This window comes from Camelus ferus, chromosome 18 (assembly GCF_009834535.1).
Source record: "Camelus ferus isolate YT-003-E chromosome 18, BCGSAC_Cfer_1.0, whole genome shotgun sequence".
NCBI classification, from domain to species: Eukaryota; Metazoa; Chordata; class Mammalia; order Artiodactyla; family Camelidae; genus Camelus; species Camelus ferus.
This window is the reverse complement of record NC_045713.1, coordinates 27,653,298-27,672,976: the sequence shown is the minus strand read 5'-3', so window position 1 is coordinate 27,672,976 and position 19,679 is coordinate 27,653,298. Positions and strand designations below refer to the sequence as shown.

The 19,679-nt window shown below is 42.0% G+C and overlaps 1 protein-coding gene across 2 annotated transcripts in view; it reads left to right on the top strand.

Moving 5' to 3' along the window:
* SHISA9 (shisa family member 9) overlaps positions 1 to 19,679 on the top strand; it is a 263,802-nt gene that overhangs the window by 3,496 nt on the left and 240,627 nt on the right. For both annotated transcript variants that reach the window (XM_032460766.1, XM_032460765.1), the window contains exon 2: positions 9,669 to 9,796. In XM_032460766.1, coding sequence (XP_032316657.1) covers positions 9,669 to 9,796 — 128 coding nt within the window. The remainder of the gene's footprint in view (positions 1 to 9,668; positions 9,797 to 19,679) is intronic.

Genomic DNA, 19,679 nt, shown 5'->3' with positions numbered 1-19,679 from the left:
CTGCATCCACCAGTCTGGGCCTCAGAAATTTGCATTTAACCACCTCCCTGAATGGCTCATGTGAAGTGATCTACACTTGGAGAAATACTGGTCTTGATTTGGGAATATTTTACAGGGTTGAGGATGGATGAATTAAACCAGTGTGACTCTTATTTACATTCTGTTGCTGGTTTGCCCCGAGTGTGTAGCCTTTATGTGTATTTCTGTGGTGCTGGGGGCTGCCCCGAGAATTCACCAAAGGCATCATGCGCTGCTCATGCAGTTAATCATTTCAAGTCCCAGACACAGCGGTGTGCTCCTTAGCTTTTGCCTGTATGTGCTATGGGATGTTTGGGTGGGTCCAGCACACCAAGCTTGGCATCAGAGAGCCGATGCTGTGGCTTCCAGGTAAAATTAACCTGCTGGCTGCAGTCTGTTTATTTTGCCTCGGGCTGCTAAGGTCACTGGGATGGGGGATTTATTCTTAACCTCATCTAAAAGGACCTTCTCCTCAAAGACTTACAGCACGTGCTGCTCCCACGTCAAACACTAACTGTTCCTGGTGCCCAGTGTGCTTGAGTTTGGTGATGTCAATTTCCAGGCTCAGAGCCCTGGGCACATCACCGTCTTCTTTCTGGGCTGATTAGGACTGAAAAAGGGGAGAGATGGCAATTCCAGGAGGGTGTGCGGGCCTCGTCTGTGGTGTTGGGAAAACTGGACAGATGTTCATCGAGCCCCTGTAACAGCAGTCACCTTCAACCACTGTTTATTAGAAGAAGTGACCGCAAATGGTGGTCAGTTATGGGTAACAAATGGTGCAGACACGTTTTTTATTTGGTCTGCAAGGTTATTCTATTCACGTATTCTTATTTTTAATTTTTCCTCAATTTTTAAAATTGTGGAACATTTAAAACAGTTAGAAAACTTGAAAGAAGAATAAACGCAAACTCCAGTATATCCTTCATCTAGAGCTGGGCTTCTTACCCGCGGCACCCTAGACACGGGGGGGGGCTGGATAATCCTTTGCTGCGGGAGGCCATCCTGTGCGTTGCAGGATGTTTGGCAGTATCCCGGGTGCCAGTACTAGGTGCCAGTAGCACCGACCCCACACTCCAGTCGGGACAGTTAAATAGGTCCTCAGATGTTGCCCAAAGGCAGAGGCAGAATCACTCCGAGTTGAGAACTACTAATTTAGATAGAACAATTATTAGTGTTTTGTCATGTTGGCTTTATGGCTATCTCTCTTTCCATATATTCTTTCTATCCTTCCTTCTGTTTTTTTTTTTCCCTTCCTCCCTCTCTCCACCCTCCTCTCCTTTTTTCTCTTTTTCACCTGAGGCATTTGAAAATGAGTTGCAGATGGGACATTTTATCCTACACACTTCAGTGTGGGGCTCCTTAGAACAAGGGCATTCTCACACATAACACAATTCCAGTATCACACCCAAGAAAGAACAAAAATCCCTTAAGATCATCAAATGTCCAGTCATATTACAGTTTTCCCAATCATACAGCAGAAATGTCTTTCAGAGCTTGGTTTTTCAAACTGGGATCCAGTCAAGGCTCACTGCATTTGGCTGTGAAATCTCTTTAGTCTCTATTATGTACAGTGTTTTAAAACCAACTTAGAACCGATTGCCAACATTTAAAAACTGGGAGATTCCACACAGAAATCCAGATTTCGGATTTCCCTTGAGAAAGCGATAGGTCAGGTAACACTGGACCTGCATTTTCAAATGGCAGCTGTTTGGTTACTGCTGAGCGGGACTGCTCCTCTCTGCTTCCTCTCAGTTGCCACCCATTCCCCTCCCTCCATTCACTCAGTTCGGTCACCTGCAGTCCCCAGAGAGGACAGTCAGCCTGATCTTAACAGAAATGGGCTCAAGTCAGATGGCTCCAGATTCAGTCCCAGCTCAGCCACGTAATAGCTGTGTGATTTTTGGGAAAGTTACTTCACTCCTCTGAGTTTCAGGTTCTCGTCTATATGATGAGGGTCCCTATGTCATAAGCTTGTGTGAGGATTCACTGAGACTGGACGTTAGAACGCTCTTAGCGCCATATGGTCCTACCGTATGGTCACTGCTCAGTGACTGTTACTCTTTGTCGTTATCCTTATTATTGGAATTTTCTACCCCTTATCTACTGAAGGGGGGTGATGTTATAGCCTGGAACGCTGTCCAGCCCTTGCTCTGCTACATCTCTTTAGCTATGTGACATTGGCCAATTCTCGTCACCTCTCTGGGCTTGCCTTTAGCAGGAGAGGTGGCAGGTTCTGAACAGGAGAGATGTTGGATCCAGGTATGACTACATTAGATGCATGACAAAGTTTTGGCCTGGGAGACATTGAAGAACACCTGCTGGTTTTGCTATTTTGCCATAAGCTTGTATGTAAATTCTCATTTAACTTCGTGTCCCTCCCCAGTGAGGTCAGCCTTGTGACAATCTGCCTTTCACAGAGGCACAGATTGCTTTCTAAGAGGATGCACAAGGCCCTGGTGAGCGGAGGAGCTGGACTTGAAGGCCGGACAGTCTGAAGCCGTAGGACGAGTCCTTGACAATTAGGCTACACTGCCTTGGAGCACAAACACGGAGGACCTCAGTCTTCTCAGATTACAAAAGGTGCTCGATGCCCTGCAAATAACAGTGCATGCATCAGGGCCAGTCAGTTCAAGGCGCCAGAGCCACTGTCAGACAAGACTAGGAAGATTTTCTGCATCTACCCCTGACCGGGCCAGCCCTCTTGGTGGAGGCATTGGTGAGAAATGACCTTGGGGGCAGGAATGAATGTTTGAAGCTTTCCACACTTGAAGCCATTAGGGAACACGTGCTGTTGTTTTGCCCACCTTCAAACAGAATCAGGAATCCGAGCGGCAAATTACAGAGCACCTTGCCCTGTGTATTTTTCAAACATGCTTCACAAAGAGCTAGAGTCACCTGCAAAGAAATGGCACCAAGTGATAAATGTCCCTCCTTCCCTTGCCTTTTCTCCCTTATTCCAACTTTCCTCCCCTCTCTCCTTCTTCCTACACATTTGTGATTATCCTGAGCCTTCCACCTACTCCGCAGGCTGGAGAAGCCCAGGTATGCATATACCGATGGCCACGAGAAAGTCTCTATAAATTACTTTTCTTTGAAGAATATGTTTGCTTCTCTTTGGGCACTGCATCCTTACATTTTAAAAATTAACTTTTATTGAAGTATAATTTGTACAATAAAATGCACACACATTATGTAGACTGATGAGCTTTGACAAATGTCTGCATCCTTCTGACCACTACTCCAGAAAGTTACCTCATGCCCATGACCCTTAGATTCTTGTAACATAACTGATGCTTCTGGTGCAAGAAGCAATTCTCAGGAACCTTACTCAAATGTTTAAAAGCCCAGAACATAGTTTAGGCTTTGGAAGCCCTTTGAAGCAGGATGCTGGGACTCTGAGCTCTGTTCGGAAATGTTGGGGTCTTTTATGTGCTCACTGTAATTGGAAAGAAAACGGATGCAGCCTTTTCTTTCCTTTTTTTTTTTAAACTTTTTTTATTGAGTTATAGTCATTTTACAATGCTGTGTCAAATTCCAGTGTAGAGCACAATTTTTCAGTTATACATGGACATACACATATTCATTGTCACATTTTTTTTCGCTGTGAGCTACCACAAGATCTTGTATATATTTCCCTGTGCAATACAGTATAACCTTGTTTATCTGTTCTGCATATGCCTGTCAGTATCTACAAATTTTGAACTCCCAGTCTGTCCCTTCCCAGCCCCTACCCCCTTGGCAACCACAAGTTTGTATTCTATGTCTATCAGCCTTTTCTTTTTGTTCTTAAATGTGTCAGGCTTGTTGCTGCCTTGGAGTTATTGTGTTGGCTTGCCTCAAATTCTCTGGCTGGGCCCTCCTCTATATGCAAGTCTCCACTCAATGTCACCTTCTCTGAGAAGCTGTCCCTGACCACCCAGGCTTCCTTCCCAGTACCCCCCCCCCACCCTCTCCAGGCCATCACTCAGTGTCATTTGCTTCATTTCACATTACAGTCTGAAATTAACTCACTAATGTACTGGTTTACTAGTTTATTATCTGTCTCCTTCCATTACCATTCACAGTAAGGAGAGTGGGGATGCCAACCGTCTCTTCCCTGTTGTCACCTGAGTGCCCTGAACAGTACCTGTCACGTAGGAGTTCTGGTTTTTGGCATCCCGGTTTACATGACATCAGGTAGCTCCTCATCTGATCATTCCTTTGCTCATTCATATATTCACTCAGTAGGTATTTACTGAGGACCTACAGTGTGCCCAGCACTGTGCCGAGAGCTCTGAGGACACAGTGAATATGCAGGCACAGAGCTCACAGTCAGATGGCGGGAGGCAGGTAACACACAGGCCAGCCTACGAGTGAACTGACACTGAGTTGAACAGTGTGAAATTGCCAATATTCCAACATCTTTGACCTCACAAATGGCAATGTTTCAACATAATTTTTTGGAACTAGGTTAAGGGATATCAAGGAAAAGTGTAGTTTCTTCAATAAGGTGCCCGTATTAGTCAGGATTCTCCAGAGAAACAACTTATAGGAGAGACTTATTGTGTAGAATTGCCTAACCTGTCTAGCCTGCTAATGGAGGCTGGCGGGTCCAAAATCTGCAGAGTCAATGTCCCAGTTTGAATCTGAAAGCCAGTAGGTTGCTGTAGAATCATGAAGAACTGACGTCCCAGTGCAAAGGCCATTAGGCAGGAAAATTCTCTCATTCTTAGGGGAGGGTCAGCCTTTTGTTTTGCTTCTATTCAGGCCTTCAACTGATAGGATGAGGCCCACCCAAATGATGGAGGGCAATCTGCTTTCCTCAGTCTATCAAGCTAAATGTTAATCTCATCCAAAAATCTCATGCCCTTTCAGTTGCATCTAGAAGACTGTTTGACCAAATCATTGGGCAGCCTGTGGCACCCAGAAAATTTACCATCATAGTCCCTTTAGGATCTTGATCTTCAGAGTGTGGCCTGGGGACCAACAGCATCTTCATCAGTTGGGGCTTTGAGCAGAATCTCCGGCCCTGCCTCAGACGTCTTGAATCAGAATCTGCATTTTAACAAGAACCTGAGGTAATCTGAATGCACATTCAAGTTTGAGAAGCACCCAAAGTATGTGCCACAAATAAAGACCAGCTTGGGCATTTGTTTGGCTTATTGTACCTAGTCGGCTTTTCCACTGTCTAATTCACTGATTTTTCAAAACATGTCCCTATTTGGGACATAGTTTTTAGTAGCCAACCCAATATATGCACGTTTGTTTTACTGGTAAGTGTATGCACATATCAGTGAACGATAATCAGGTACCATTGTAAAGGCCAGAAAGTTTTTCTCAAAGCCTAATTTTATTCTTTATTGAAGTGTAGTTGATTTACAGTGTTAGTTTCAGGTGTACAGCAAAGCAATTCAGTTACACATATACATACCTACATGTATTTTCTTTTCAGATTCTTTAAAGCACAGGGATTTTGAACCCAAGCTGAAGGTGAAGTAAATATTTACAATTTGTTAATGGTGATGATTTCGTGCAGTGGTGAGCTCATATCGTAAAGCCTAACATGTGGTGAGGATGAAACTCATCTTTCATAATTAAATCCATATTTTGAATATTCTTCACAAGAGTTTTGATTATTTTTGGCTGACTTCATTTTGATCTGAATAGACCATCATTGGTTTAACTTTGTGAGATGCTGTCAAAGAGAAAGGGGAGAGTCAAGTCTGTCTTTTCCCTGTGCTTGCTTCATCAGTATTACCTCCAGGCTGTGGTTTTGTTATGAGGGGTGGTCTATTTTTAAGCTGCATGTCTGTGTAGTGATGGTTAGTTTAATAAAACTAGATAATTTACCTGCATGTCCCCTTTCGGGGTGCACATAGCTACAACACCACAGATACACCCTAATGATGGTGCTGCTGCCAGTCACCCTCCTTGGTCCAGGGTTCTCAGTTCTTACCAGCTGACTTGGGTGTTCCGAGTGAAGCCACCAATATCAATTCACATATTAAATCAGTTTCTCATTTTTAATGACTAAAGGCCATATATAGAAGTTCTCGTATTTCCTTCCCTATGCCAGATGATTTTAGGCAGTCCCTGAGTGAGTGACCCACACCTTGAAGACTCCTTGTCCAGGATGTGGAGGTCTCTAAGAATCTCCGTCTCCACCACATGCTCTGGGAAGGGCTGCCTTGGGAAAAAGTATCCATGGCTTTTGTGTAAATTTCATGAATTTTCACACTCAGAGGAAGCCCAGGGAATCTGCCAATGGCAAGTTCATGGATAGCCATCCTGATTACTTACTTCCCTATCCTCTTGAATATCTGAATATTTTGAAATTTGGAGAAGACTTCTTAGAGAATCTGATGAAAGCCATGGCTTCTTGTTTGGGAAAAGTGCACCAACAAAATTACCATTCAATTCCAGAGGGGTTCAGAGATCCCTTGAAACTCATATAAAGAACCTGTTTAGAAGTGAAAAAAGGAAGTGAAAGTGAAAAGAAGAACATATATTCTTTTTCAGGTTCTCTTCCATTATAGGTTGCTACAAAATATTGAATGTAGTTCCCTGTGCTGTACAGTAAATCCTTGTTGTTTATCTGTTTTATAGATAGTAGTGTGTATCTGTTAATACCATACTTCTAATTTATCCCTCCCCATCTTTTACCTTTGGTAACCCTTAAGTTTATTTTCTACATCTGTCAGTCTGTTTCTGTTTTGTAAATAAGTTGATTTGTATTATTTTTTTAGATTCCACATATAAGTGATGTCATATGACATTTGTCTTTGTCAGACTTTACTTAGTATGATAATCTCTAGGTCCATCCATGTTGCTGCAAATGGCAATGTTTCACTTTTTTATGGCTGAGTAATATACTGTTGTGTGTACACACACACACACACACACACACACTCATACAACATCTTCTTTATCCATTCTTGTTGATGACACTTATTTTTATCCTCTCCCCTAGAATGTAAGCTCCATGAAGACGATGACCTTGTCCAGCTTGCACACTGCTACATCCTTGAATAGTGCCTGGCACATAGTAAGCAGTAAATATTTGTTAAGTGAATGAGTGAATGAATGAAGGGAGCTGTGATTCTCTTAGCAACTCAGTCTTTCCTCTGATTCATGGGGGCTCTTGCTGTGTTGACCTGTGTCTCACATCTGACACTTCTTACTGGCTGTGGTTCTTGGCCCATCGCCCCAGTGTCCCATGAGCAACCATCCCCCCAAGCTTGGGGCCTCTCTTACCCTAATACAGACTCACAGGGACAGCCTGTGAAAACACAGATGTCTGGGCCCCACCCCTGGCGATCCTGAGTCAGTAGGTCTGGGTGGATCTGAAAGTTTTGCATTTTCACAAGTTCCCAGATGATGCTGTTGCTGCTGGTTGGCCGACAGCTTTGAGAATCACTGCTGCAGAGGAGTATAAATCTCAGCAGACAGCCTGGGCCCACAGAGTTCACAGGTCGGATGTGTGGGCCTCACCTGCCTTCTCTGCCTCCCTTGATGTGGACTCAGAGGGTTCCAGTCTGTTGAAAACATCGAGATATACCCTAAAACATGGCAGTATCAACTTGTGGCTACATACCCTGGAGAGACTCTCCCTGGTCCTGGAGGGGGCCTGTATGAGGATGTTGACTCTTGTGCTGTTTACAGAGGCAGGGAGCTGGTGACCGTCTAGGTGCCCAGACTCAGGGAAACGTACGAACAAGCAGGACTGATGTTCTGCTGGTTCACAGTGAAACGTCCATTCTGACTGGTTATCCAGTTGTGACATCCATTCTGATTGGTTAGTCCCTCTACCATCCTACTTGCTGTATACTGAGACAGTCAACCCTGTAGGTAAATGAAATGACGGGGGTTGCGTGTGTTGGAATACTAGAGAGCACTTGTGAGCGAGTAAAAGACACACACATATCCAATAATACCTGCAGTAGCACACAGTTGGCCCTTAAACAACACTGTTGTGAGTTGTGTGGGTCCACTTATACAGGTTATTTTTTTCCCCAATAGTAAATACTGCAGTACCGCATGATCTGTGATTGGTTGAATCCACAGATGCAGAACCAGGGATGTGGAGGAACCGAGTGTGAGGAAGAACTGAGTGTAAGGAGGGCCGACTGTAAGTTACAGGTGGATTTTTGACTGTACCCCTAGCCCCTGCATCATTCAAGGGCTGACTGTATGTCTTTTGAGGATATTTATCTAAATATCTAAATAAACACATGGAAGATAGATAAAGAGAAGAAAACACGTTAGTGAGGTCTGATCGTAGGTGCATTTCTGTGTGACAGTTATCTCTGCTCTGTTGTGTGTGCAAACACCAAGTGTCCTTCCTAAGTTGATATTTAATGGCGAAGGTCACTGTTATGGGTTGAACTGTGTCCCCCCCGCCCCTCAAAAGATATGTTGAAGTCCTCACCCGCCCTCGTCCTCAGAGTATGACCTGATTTGGAAATAAGATGGTTCTAGGCGTAGTTAGTTAAAGATGAGGTCATACTGGAGAAGGATGGGGCCCTAATCCAGTATGTCTGGTGTGTGCCCTTATAAGAAGACGTCCCTGTAAAGACAGAGACACAGGGAGAATGCTCTGTGAAGATGGAGGCAGAGACCTGAGCCATGCAGCTGCAAAGCAGTGCATACCAGAGTATTCCAGCAAGCCACCCAAAGTGGGGAAGAGGCAAGGAAGGCTTCCCCTAGAGTTTCAGAGGCAGCATGGCCCTGCTAACATCTTGATTTTGGACTTCTAGCCTCCAGACCTGTGAGACAACACATTCCTGTTGTTTGAAGCCACCTAGTTTGTGGTACTTCGTAACAGCAACCCTAGGAAGCTGACACAGTCACTTAACACTGCCCCCCCTTTTTTCCTTACTTGTAAAAATAATAGGGATAGGAATATTGACCCTTAGGTGAGCGTCTAGGGGATTAAATACGATGATAAACGGAAAGGGCTCAAAATGCAGCTGGTGTCCCAGGTTCTAGGCCTCCCCTCCCCCTACTACTGATTAAAGGGGCACCAGCATGGGATGTGACAGATCCTCCAGAGCTACAGGAAACCCAGTGCACACAGTGTGCAGGGCTGTGACTACAAACTCTGGATCAAATCCCTGTGCTACATTTTATTTGCTGTATGACCTTGAGCAGGTTAATTCACCTCTCTGAGCCTGTGTTTACTCATCTGCAAAGAAGGAGTAATAATCCTCATAAGGCGTTTGTATGCTGCTTAGTTGAATTAAGGCATGTAATGTGACTAGTGTAGTGCCTGGCTTATGGTAAGTACTCCATAAATATTAGTTATGGTTATGAATCATGGATCATTGCTGTACATATTGGTATCTAGAGTAGTTATAGGTGGGGACTAAACTTGTGGGGTATAGACACATTACATGTATTTATTATTTAATCCTTTCAACAGCTATAAAGCAGGTAACACTGCTATGACACAGCTATTGTGAGAGGCATGTGAACAGTTCTTCATGAAGCCCTTATGTAATCTCTAACGGCAGTGATCCTACTGACTGACTTCTGTCTTTTTCCTCCCTTTGCCTCTAAGAAGAATGGCAGTTCCAAGGGGACTGTTCTTTTGTTCATAAGCCCCGTGCCCAGAGCACAGTGGTGCCAGTCATTGTTTTGAATGAAGAGATTTAAATTCTCTCTTCTTCCAGGGCCCTTGCAGATGTCATGAGGCCACAGGGCCACTGCAACACTGACCACATGGAGAGAGACCTCAACATCGTGGTCCACGTACAGCATTATGAGAACATGGACACCAGAACCCCCATAAATAATCTTCGTAAGTACAGCTGTGTGATCCATTTCCAGTCTCGCGTAGTGACCCCTGCGGTGGTCACACCTCCAGATTTCACAGTGTGTGTCTGGGCTCCTCAGGAGCGTCTCTTTTTTCTCTCTCCTGGATCAAACTGTGCATGGCATCATCACAGATCACTTGATTTGTTTCTCTGGTAAAGAGTGATCCACTTGGTTGGTTTCTCATTGTTGATTCTTCTGTTAACTAATAGACCACTTGGGTGGTTCATCTTGGTTGGTCTGTTAACAAATGGCTCTCTTGGTTGCCTCATCATGGTTTGGTACTTAGTTAACTAATGGATTACTTGGTTGACTCATCTTAGGTAGTTAATCTGTTAGCCAATAACTTATTTTGTTGGTTCATCTTGATTGGGTTGTCTGTTAACCAATGGTTCATTTGCTTATCTAGCTGCCATCTGAGGTAGACCAGTTGTGACTTTTGGTTGCATGCTGCTTTCAGATGCTGATTCAGAAGAATTAGATTTATTTTTCATAAAACTAGAGTCTGATAAACATAATCCACAGACTGTGTGTGTGTGTGCTTTTGTGTGTGATGTGTTGAGTTGTGGTTCTGTTGATTTGGGGTATGTATGTGTGATTCAATAGTACAAATTCTGTTCCCTTGTTCTGCCAAAAAAAAAAAAAAAAAAGCTGCATTTACTATGGTGTTTCAATAGGTATCCTTTAGCTGAGTGGTCATACTTGGGAATCTTAATATGGTTTCAAAGATTTTCCTTTCAAAGATCTGTATGTACAACATACATTATGGAGCTCATGGCCTGACTCCTGGGAGTGGGGGAAATATAGGGTCACTTCGTTTTTGACAAAAGTGTACTACTATGGTTATTCCTAGCAATTATGTTCTCAAGTAACCCTCACATTAAAGTAATGTGGAGGGCTTGGTTTAAAATAACAAAAGCCAGATGATTTAAAGGATGCATTTAGTTGTGACTGGAGGGTCTTAAACAGAGAAGCAGTTCTGGCATTGCACATTTTGTAGTCTGAGTTGCCTTTGCTAAAACTCCACCAGGAGTTGCACTGGTGTTTTATTTGCTGAATTATAGTTTTGGGCTGTTTGGTTGCAGATTTTCATGCTGAATGGGTAGAGGAATAAGCCTGTGGAATTTGACAGAAGTGATGGGAATTCTCAGATTCTGCATGGTGATGATCATTTATGGCCTTGGAAATGTTGCAGTGTGTTTGCAAAGTCAGTGTTTACACGGTTCGAAAATGGGCTTCTAAGTAGAATGTCTTAGGTTTAATTATATTAAATAATTTGACACTATTTCTGAACTGGATCATAAAAATGATATGAGAAATAACCACATTTTAGAGCAAAATATACCAGCAACTGGAAATGTTATGGCCAAATCTCCCAGCCCTGAAAGATACGTAAGTGGTGCCCTCTTGATATGACACTTGCTGCATCCACTTCTGGCCTTGTTGGAAATGAGCACGTTCTCTTACAGAGTGAACTGGGAAATGAATTGAATCTAGCTTATGACATAACCCTATACGTTGGGGGCCCAAACATCGTAACTAAGCGAACGTGACCACGGAGTAGAGGAAGTGAAAATGGTGTTGAGTCCCTGGCTATAAAACGCGGCTGTTCAGAGTTTCTCATTTGAAGTTTCAATCTTCAGAATGATTTCGAATCAGCACTCAAATGGAATAACAAACTCATCGAAGTCACCCAAGTTTCACCATTCCACCAGGCGAAAGGTCGGGAGACATGAATGAACCTTGCTTTAGTAAGGGATTTCTGTTTAAAGTCCTACTGAAAATAAATTACTGTTCAGAGATGGGTGTCTAGACACTGATCAGTGCAGTCGTCCCTTGTGACAGGCTCCCTTGGTTTATTTATGAGTCTTGCTTTTTCAGTCTATATTTGTGTTTCAGTAATCAATGATCTTTTATACCAAGAAAAAAAAATGTGTTGTCTTGTAATATTCTACTGGGTGAAATTACACCAGAGCATTCCTGGTAAACTACAGGAGAGAATTCCAGGTGTCATGTCACAAACATTGCATTCTCATAAGAATTACCACAGACGTTAATTTCATATAACCCTGCTCCTTTGGTCCGATTCTTATTTCCTAGTGTTTTTGGGAATATCTGAAAAATAAGAAGCATATAACTTTTCCACAGATTTACTTTAATATGTTTAATTTATATAACAAATTAACTCCGTAGTTGATAGTGATAATGTTCCCTTGTAATGACTTGTGTGTCCTCTAATGAGTTACAGGAGCTATTTATATACTGTAGACACATGGGAAAAATTTGCATGTTCGGAAGAAAGAATGATTTGGGGAGTTCATCGAGAACATAGGGCTAGATGACTGAGATTTATCAGTTATTAAGGGTTCAAGAAGCCAAGCAGCCACCAGACCTCACCCTGACCAATGAAGAACTAGGAGAGAAGGAATCCAGTCTGATAAATAGAAAGTAGGACCAGTTCTTGGTGCCAGAATTGGAATACACCTATTGAATATAAAACCCTTTCCTGGACATTAGGGGAGCTCAAAGACTTAGCAATACAAAAAAATGGAAAGAAAGATGCATCTGTTTGTGATATAACCAGAAGGGGTCCATCACACCGTTTTTATGACGTTCTTCACTAAACATTCGAGTTGACTGGAAATTCAATTGTCCCAACTTAAATGCTGTTTTCATCTCTGTTCAGTGACCCACCTGACATTGCTTTAAAAGAATAACCATCCCCATCTATTTCTCTCTCCTCCTCTCGATACTAATGCCAGATCATTTTCTGATCTTTCCCTTATGCTTTGTTCAAATGATAAGAGAATCAAAAGTCAGTGTAGAAGTCTGGATATGTGGAAGGAGAAGGACTCGGGTGAAGAAAAATAGAGAGGAGAAAAGCTTCAATATGGGGAAATTTTTTTTTTTTCCAGCCTTTCTTTATCAGTTTCCTATGGTGGGTTTTTCCTGTGATATGCATACCTTGCCTTTTTATCTGAAGCTGGATTTTTTTCTTCGGTGGATGCTGTTCATGGTCTTTCCAGGCATTCAGGGATATTGCCTAAAAATAGTTAGTCTGATAATCAAAAGGGCTTCGACCCCTTTGATGAACAGGATGTGGATTCAGATGAGATAGTGATTTTCTGCGAACGCTCCTCGGCTTCTGTACATTAAAATTTGCTTTTGAAGGCGCATTTTGTCTTCCAGTGCTGTGAACATACTCTGTCTCCCCGACCCCAGCCTCCCTGCCTACCAGTGACACCCCCACCCCTGTGAGAGTCAGGCTTCCCTTAGTGTTAAGAATGGGAGATGTGAGCAAATGGCTGTGAGAATAAGATACAAACTGCATCAACGTTTCTCAGCTTGCTTGTACTAAAACACATTCTTTTTGGAAATAAAACTTTAATTTGGAAATAATTTTGTATTTACGAAAAGGTTGCAGAGATAATACACAGAGCTCTGTAGACTCCTCGCCCATTTTCCCCCTAACGTTAACATCTTGCATTACTCTGGTACACCTGTCAAAATAAAGAAATCAACATTAATACATTATTTTACATTATAGGTATTGTTGGGATTTCACTAGTTTCTTCACTGACGTCCCTTTTCTGTTCCAGGATCTAATCCAGGATAGGACATTATAGTTAGTACAGCCAACTTGATAGTAGAAGTTTGGTGGTGCAATATTGTTTAATGATGTGGTAGAGGCTGGAAACAACACTAAATAAGTCAGTGGCAATTTCAAAGCCTTTATTGCCGGCATATAAAAAGTGTCTCCCAGTGTCTATGAAAACACCCACATTAAATTAGTCACCTGATCAGTGCTGTCCTTTCTGCACTCTCACCTGTAATCATGGGACAAAGTATCCTCATGCTCCGTATAAACACACGACCTTGCTTTGGAGTTGGGTTGATGTCACACTATTTATTTCATGACATAACCTGAGCAAGTGAGAACTTATACCCAAATTGAGGAGAAATGCTGACTTTGATGTTTCAGGACACAGAATCCATCAGAAAGACCAGGTTCCTACTCCAGCCTCACTCCACTCCTTCCTCCCCCAGGACCATTCCTAAGTGGATTTACAAGGAATCAGATGAAGAGCAAATCCATGGTTTAGTTTCTGAAGAGGTTGTACAGCTCATATCTAGGGCCCAGTGGATTTCCATTCATTTATCCATATTTACCAAGGCACCTGGGATGTCCCATACTCGGCTTTTGGAGATATTGGAAGGAATATTCCCGGTTAATTTTTAAAAATTGGGAGTAATTTCATAAACAGGGCAGGTAAAAAGGTAAATATGTATGTGGGATCTAAAAAAAAAAGACACAAATGAACTTACTTACAAAACTGAAAAACACTCACAGACAGAAAATAAATATGGTTACCAAAGGGGAAAGAAAGGGGAGGGATAAATTAGGAGTTTGAGATTAGCTGGCACAAGCTACTATACATAAAATAGATAAACAACAAGGTCCTATTGTATAAGACAGGGAACTATATTTAATACCTTGTAATAGTCTACAATGAAAAAGAATATGAAAAGGAGTGTATACATATATATATGTGTATAACTGAATCACTATGCTGTACACCAGAAATTAGGACAGCATTGTAAACCAGCCATTCTTCAATAAAAAAGGTAAATATAGATGTGAGAGAAATATGTAAGATAGTGTAACAGTAACAGTAACAGGAACCTGAACAGACAACATTCTAAACCCCTAACACATTGAACCCTAGGTTGTTACTGTTATTTTCCACCACCATAAGGATGGATAAACTAAAGTCAGAAAGCTTAAGTGGCTTGTCTGAAATTCGTAAAGGTACTCAGTGATGAGGCTGGGATTTAAATGGGACCAGTCAGATCCCAAGGTCTGTGTTTTTAACCGCTATACTGCATTATCTCTTCTCCTGGTACAGGTGTTTGCCAAATGGGGAAGAAAGGATATAGTAAGTGAACCAAAGATCAGTTGGCACCCCAGGAAAGAGCTGGTTCCAAAATACACTCCAATGTTGTGTCTTGTGATCTGCCCTCCCTCAGGAGGGATAATAACTAATATTTGTTGAGCTCTTGCTATGTGCCAGGCATTGTGCTAAATGCTTTGAATATATTAGCTCATTTCATGTAGAAAATAACCGTCAAACAGCCTAACTCAGTCCTGCCTCAGGGCCTTTGCATATGCTCTGGTTTCTGCTGCTCCCAGACCTCTTCTATCTCACATATTACCCCTATTGCCTTCTCATTAGATAGGGCTTCCTTGTTCACCTCTGGCCTTCACTGTTCCCCATTTCCCCATGATTCTCTTTGTAACTTTTGCGTCTCTGAAGTTGTCTTACTCTTATTTTATTTATGCCTCTTTCACTACAATGTAAACTCCATGAGAGCAAATGCTTTCTGTTGTCACAGCTGTGCTCCCCATGGCAGGAACTGGCCTGGCTCATGGCAGCAGCTCCATAAATCTTTGTCCAATAAGTGACAAAGCCTATGGAAAGAGGTGTCATTATTCCTGCTTTATGAAGGAGAAAACTGCAATTCATAGAAATAAAAGAACTCATCTAACATGATGAGTGAGATGTACTTTTAACCGCCCCCCCCCCAAGAAAACATAAAATAGTGGGGGATGGTAGATGAAATAAAATGGGAAAAATATTGTGATTGTTGCAGGGTGACCAGATACATGGGGCTTCCTTATTCTATTCTCTCCATCGTTGTGTATTTGAAAATCCCCATAATACAATTAAAGAGCTTGCCCGTGCTATTATAGTTAATAAACAGGAGCCAGGATTCAAAGCCAGATCTGTCTGACTCTGTAGCCTGAACTTCACTGGATTCACATGGGTTATCTTCTGGTGACAATCCCGGCTCAGGAAGGGTGGGAATCAACACTGCTCAGGGACTTCAGGAGGTGGAGACCAGCCCTGTCGTTTCTGTCCTTAATGTGCTCAATCACTATGCCTTTATTTTTATTTTTTATTATTTTTAATTGAAGTATAGTCAGTCGATTTACAATGTTGTGTTAGTTTCTGGTGCATGGCACAGAATCACTGTGTTTTTTAAGTTCACATTATCCAGGGAGAGAGAAACTGTGATTGGTTTCTGACTAACCAATAGCCTGGCTTCCGGATCAGCTGTCCGACCCCGGGTCAATCAGTTGGGTGAGCTGGGGAGTATCTCAGGACTGCTTTTCAGGACTGTAGTGGGGCCAGTTCTCCAAGAAGGCTGAGCTTGAGAAGCAGGCTGGAGATTGCTGTTTTATTAAGCTTACCTGGGGCAGATGGCAGGGATTACATTTGCTTTACTCTCCTCTGTACCTCCAGTGCCTAGAAATTACATAGTGCTCAATGGATGTTTGTGGAATGAATGAATACATGCATGTATGAATGAATCCCTAGCACAGACTCACTAAGAAGTCCAGGGGAACCCACTAGCAGGACCCTTGGGATTTTAAATTTTGAAGGAACTTGGCTAATTCCAACTCTGATATTAGGCTTAAACTATCTTCTAAGAAGTGGCAGCTACCAATACTCTCATTCCTGAAACCCAAACATTCTTTTCCATAGTTGGACAGGTTAGTTGTTCCATTTGAAGATCTATGACTGTAATGGTTTTGGGTCAGTAAATTATCGAGTTAATAAGAGTTGGGGGTCGATCTATATTGGATCAGCCAGAACCATTTTTAGGTTCAGCGCTGTTGGCTGAGTTGACTTTGTGTGGTTTTAGATCAAGAACTCTGGTTTTCTCTTGTCATATTCAGTGTTGTAGATGAGATCCTGACATGAGATGATGCTCATTAAATGTGTCGAATGAGCCTTTGAGATAGTGCAGTGAGGGCGTGGGGGATACAGGCTTGGGAGGTAGACATGGCTGGAATGGGTGTCTGCTCTGTCACCTGTTAGCTGTGTAATCTTGGAACAATTAACTTAATTCTCTAAACTACAGATTTCCACCCTATGAAAAGAATAAATTAACATCTACCTTACAAGATTGTTGTGGCTGTTACAGGGGTTCACATATATAAAGAACCTAACATAATGCCTGGTAACATACATGTTGGTTGTTACCATTATTATTCGTGGAATGAGTACACATTCCTGCTAAGGTGGCCTGTTCACTAGGGGACAGGGAAACACATCAGCATGGATTCATTGCGCAGTTGTTCTCGCAGTGAAAATGTTTTCACTTCGTGTACCAGCTGATAACCCCATTTGTGTGTGTGTGCAAGTGTGTATTTGTTACTACTAATGTTTTTGATGCAAATGAGAACTGAAGAAACTGTCAATTCCTTCCCAAGGAAATAGCTCAGATGGAGCAGCTGTCCCATTCTTAGCCATTTGTTCCTGTCTTATGTTTTTCTTCTATTCCCATTAAAACACATGAGCTTTTGTTCTGTTAGGAGTGTCGACTTTAATATTTTATTTACACTGGCAGACCGGGCCAATAGGAATCTGTCTGGCCCCAAATATGTCTTGTATTTCCACCTAGAAAATGAGATTTTGTATGTGCACATGCACACACACACGTGCGCAAGCAACAGAGCCTTTAAAAGGAAAAAAAAAATCACCACTTTGTGTAAGTCATCTCCTTTTCAAAAATTGCTACTAAGGCTGGCCACGTGGCGTTGCCTAATTGGATCTCATTGCCTTTCCAAAGTGCTTCCAACCAGCTGTAGGGCTATTTGTAAAGAAAGTCTAAGTGCTTATCACAGTGTCTGGTTTAGCTTAAAAGATGCCAAGTTCTGCTCCTTCCATACTAGGAAAAGCCTATCCTTGGACACGGTTCCTTAGGAATAGCATTTCTATTTATATATTGGGATTAAAAGATGCAGCATACCTACTATGTGATTGACACTTGTGGATTAAAAAAAGAGGCACGAGTAAAACAGAACTGTGTGCCCCTACCACATGCATGCATCTTCCTTCTCACAACAAGTCTATGAAGTAATTAAAATAATTTCTGCACCCACAGTATTATAGATGAGGAAACTGTTGCACAGAGAGTTTATGTAGCCGGACCAAGGCCACCGAGATATTTGGTAAGGAATTCAGACCCTAGGCAAGGGTCCAGGCATGAACTCTATTCATGTCTTTCCCAAGGACTCACCCTGGGTGATGTACCAGATTATGTCTCTTTTTTTCCTTCTCTCCCTTATTTATTGATTCTCACTAGGAATCACTGTATTAGACAATGCTCACCTTTGAAAATGGACCAACTAGATAAAGCCACTATTTCTGTCCTGGAGGACTCAAATATTAGCCAATTGTGTGCTTTCTTGTCATTAATATTTCTGTTTCATCAACCAACACTGAGCTGATATTTATTAAAATTCTGCTATGTGTCAGACAATGTGCTAGGAGGATTGGAGCTACAAGGATGAAGGAGACAAAAATAGGAAATATCCTCGTGGAGCTTATGATACTGTCAGGGAGATGGAAGGGTAAACAGGTAATTGCAAATCAGCATGTAGGAGTAAGTATGGGAATGCTAGGGGGGGAAGGTGGGGAGCCTCCTCAAAGCCCCTGGGGCTGATGGGGAGGGAAGAGAGATGAGGATAGATTTTCTCGAGAAGTAGGTATTTTTGTTCAGAGAGAGATATGCTCCCCAACAACTTTCCAAGAATTCGAGTGGAAGAAAACAGAACATGTTTATGTACTGACTTCACTTGCCTTTGATTGAGGAGAGAATTATCAGTCCTAGAATATAGATCTCTCTTGCAGGTCTGATTAATTTCACGCAAATTATATAAAAGGAGAAGAGGATTTTGTTCGGTTAGGGTCACACTGCTTTTGGCAGGAAAATGAAAATGCCATGCTTGACATGGGGAGATCAAAACCTCAGGACCAGCTTTCAGGAGTTGAATGCAGATTCTTTTCAGAACACTTTCAGTTCAAGTCAGCTTGCTGTTCTGAGATTAGTATTAAGTATTTCCTTCTTTCAAAAAATAACAGCCAATATAAAACCAGGCAACACAGTTTAATACCATAATATATGTTAAAATAATTGATAATAAGGTTTTAGGAAACTGTCTGAAAAATCCCAGTAAGAATTCTCAGTAAAGTTAATTACAAGTTGAAAACGAAATCCCATCTGATTAGTCTGAGAATGCAGTTAATAAAACTAAGTGTAATCATAACCTGAATATTTCACTAAATGGAGACTTAAACTCATTAATTTAGGTATCAGGCCTGGAGTTGTGTGCTTGCACGAAGACTGCCATCCTCCCAGCTGAGCCTGGATTTTGCACATTTAAATCCAGCCCTTTGTTCAGGCAGACGGGCTTCTTCTCCGAGACCTGTCCACGGTGCTGAAACACGCCCTGGATGTAGTTTTCAGTTCAAACCAAGAAAAGCGGATCTTACAGAATTTCGGAGCTGGAGGGAACTTCAGGAATCATCAACTTTTGGTTTCAAAGATGACTGGAAATTTAGAAAAAGAAGAAGTGGGGGACCAACATAGTATGCTAACTTTCAATTTTGCCAGGAAAGGAAATTATGTAAAAAGTAACTACTAAATACTGTCATCATCATTTCATAAATAATATGGGCATTTTAACACCAAACATTTAGGTAAGAAATAGATATCAAGATAAAATACAGTTCCTAAATCAAATGAAATTAGGTTCATGAAAAATTCATTCTGCCATCCTTGTATTTTCTTGTTTTGGGGGGGGGGGCTCCAATCAGTTGAAAATGAGAATGGTTTGCTCGTTGGACGAGTTTGGTACTTCTATGTATTAGGTTCTGGGGCTTGGTGCTAGGGCTACAGAGATTGGCAGTGTGTGTCTGTATGTGTGTGTGCCGTATATGTATGTAGGTATATGTGTGTGTGTGTGTGTGTGTGTGTGTGTGTGTGTGTGTATAAATTCATGGAGCTTATAGTCAGTC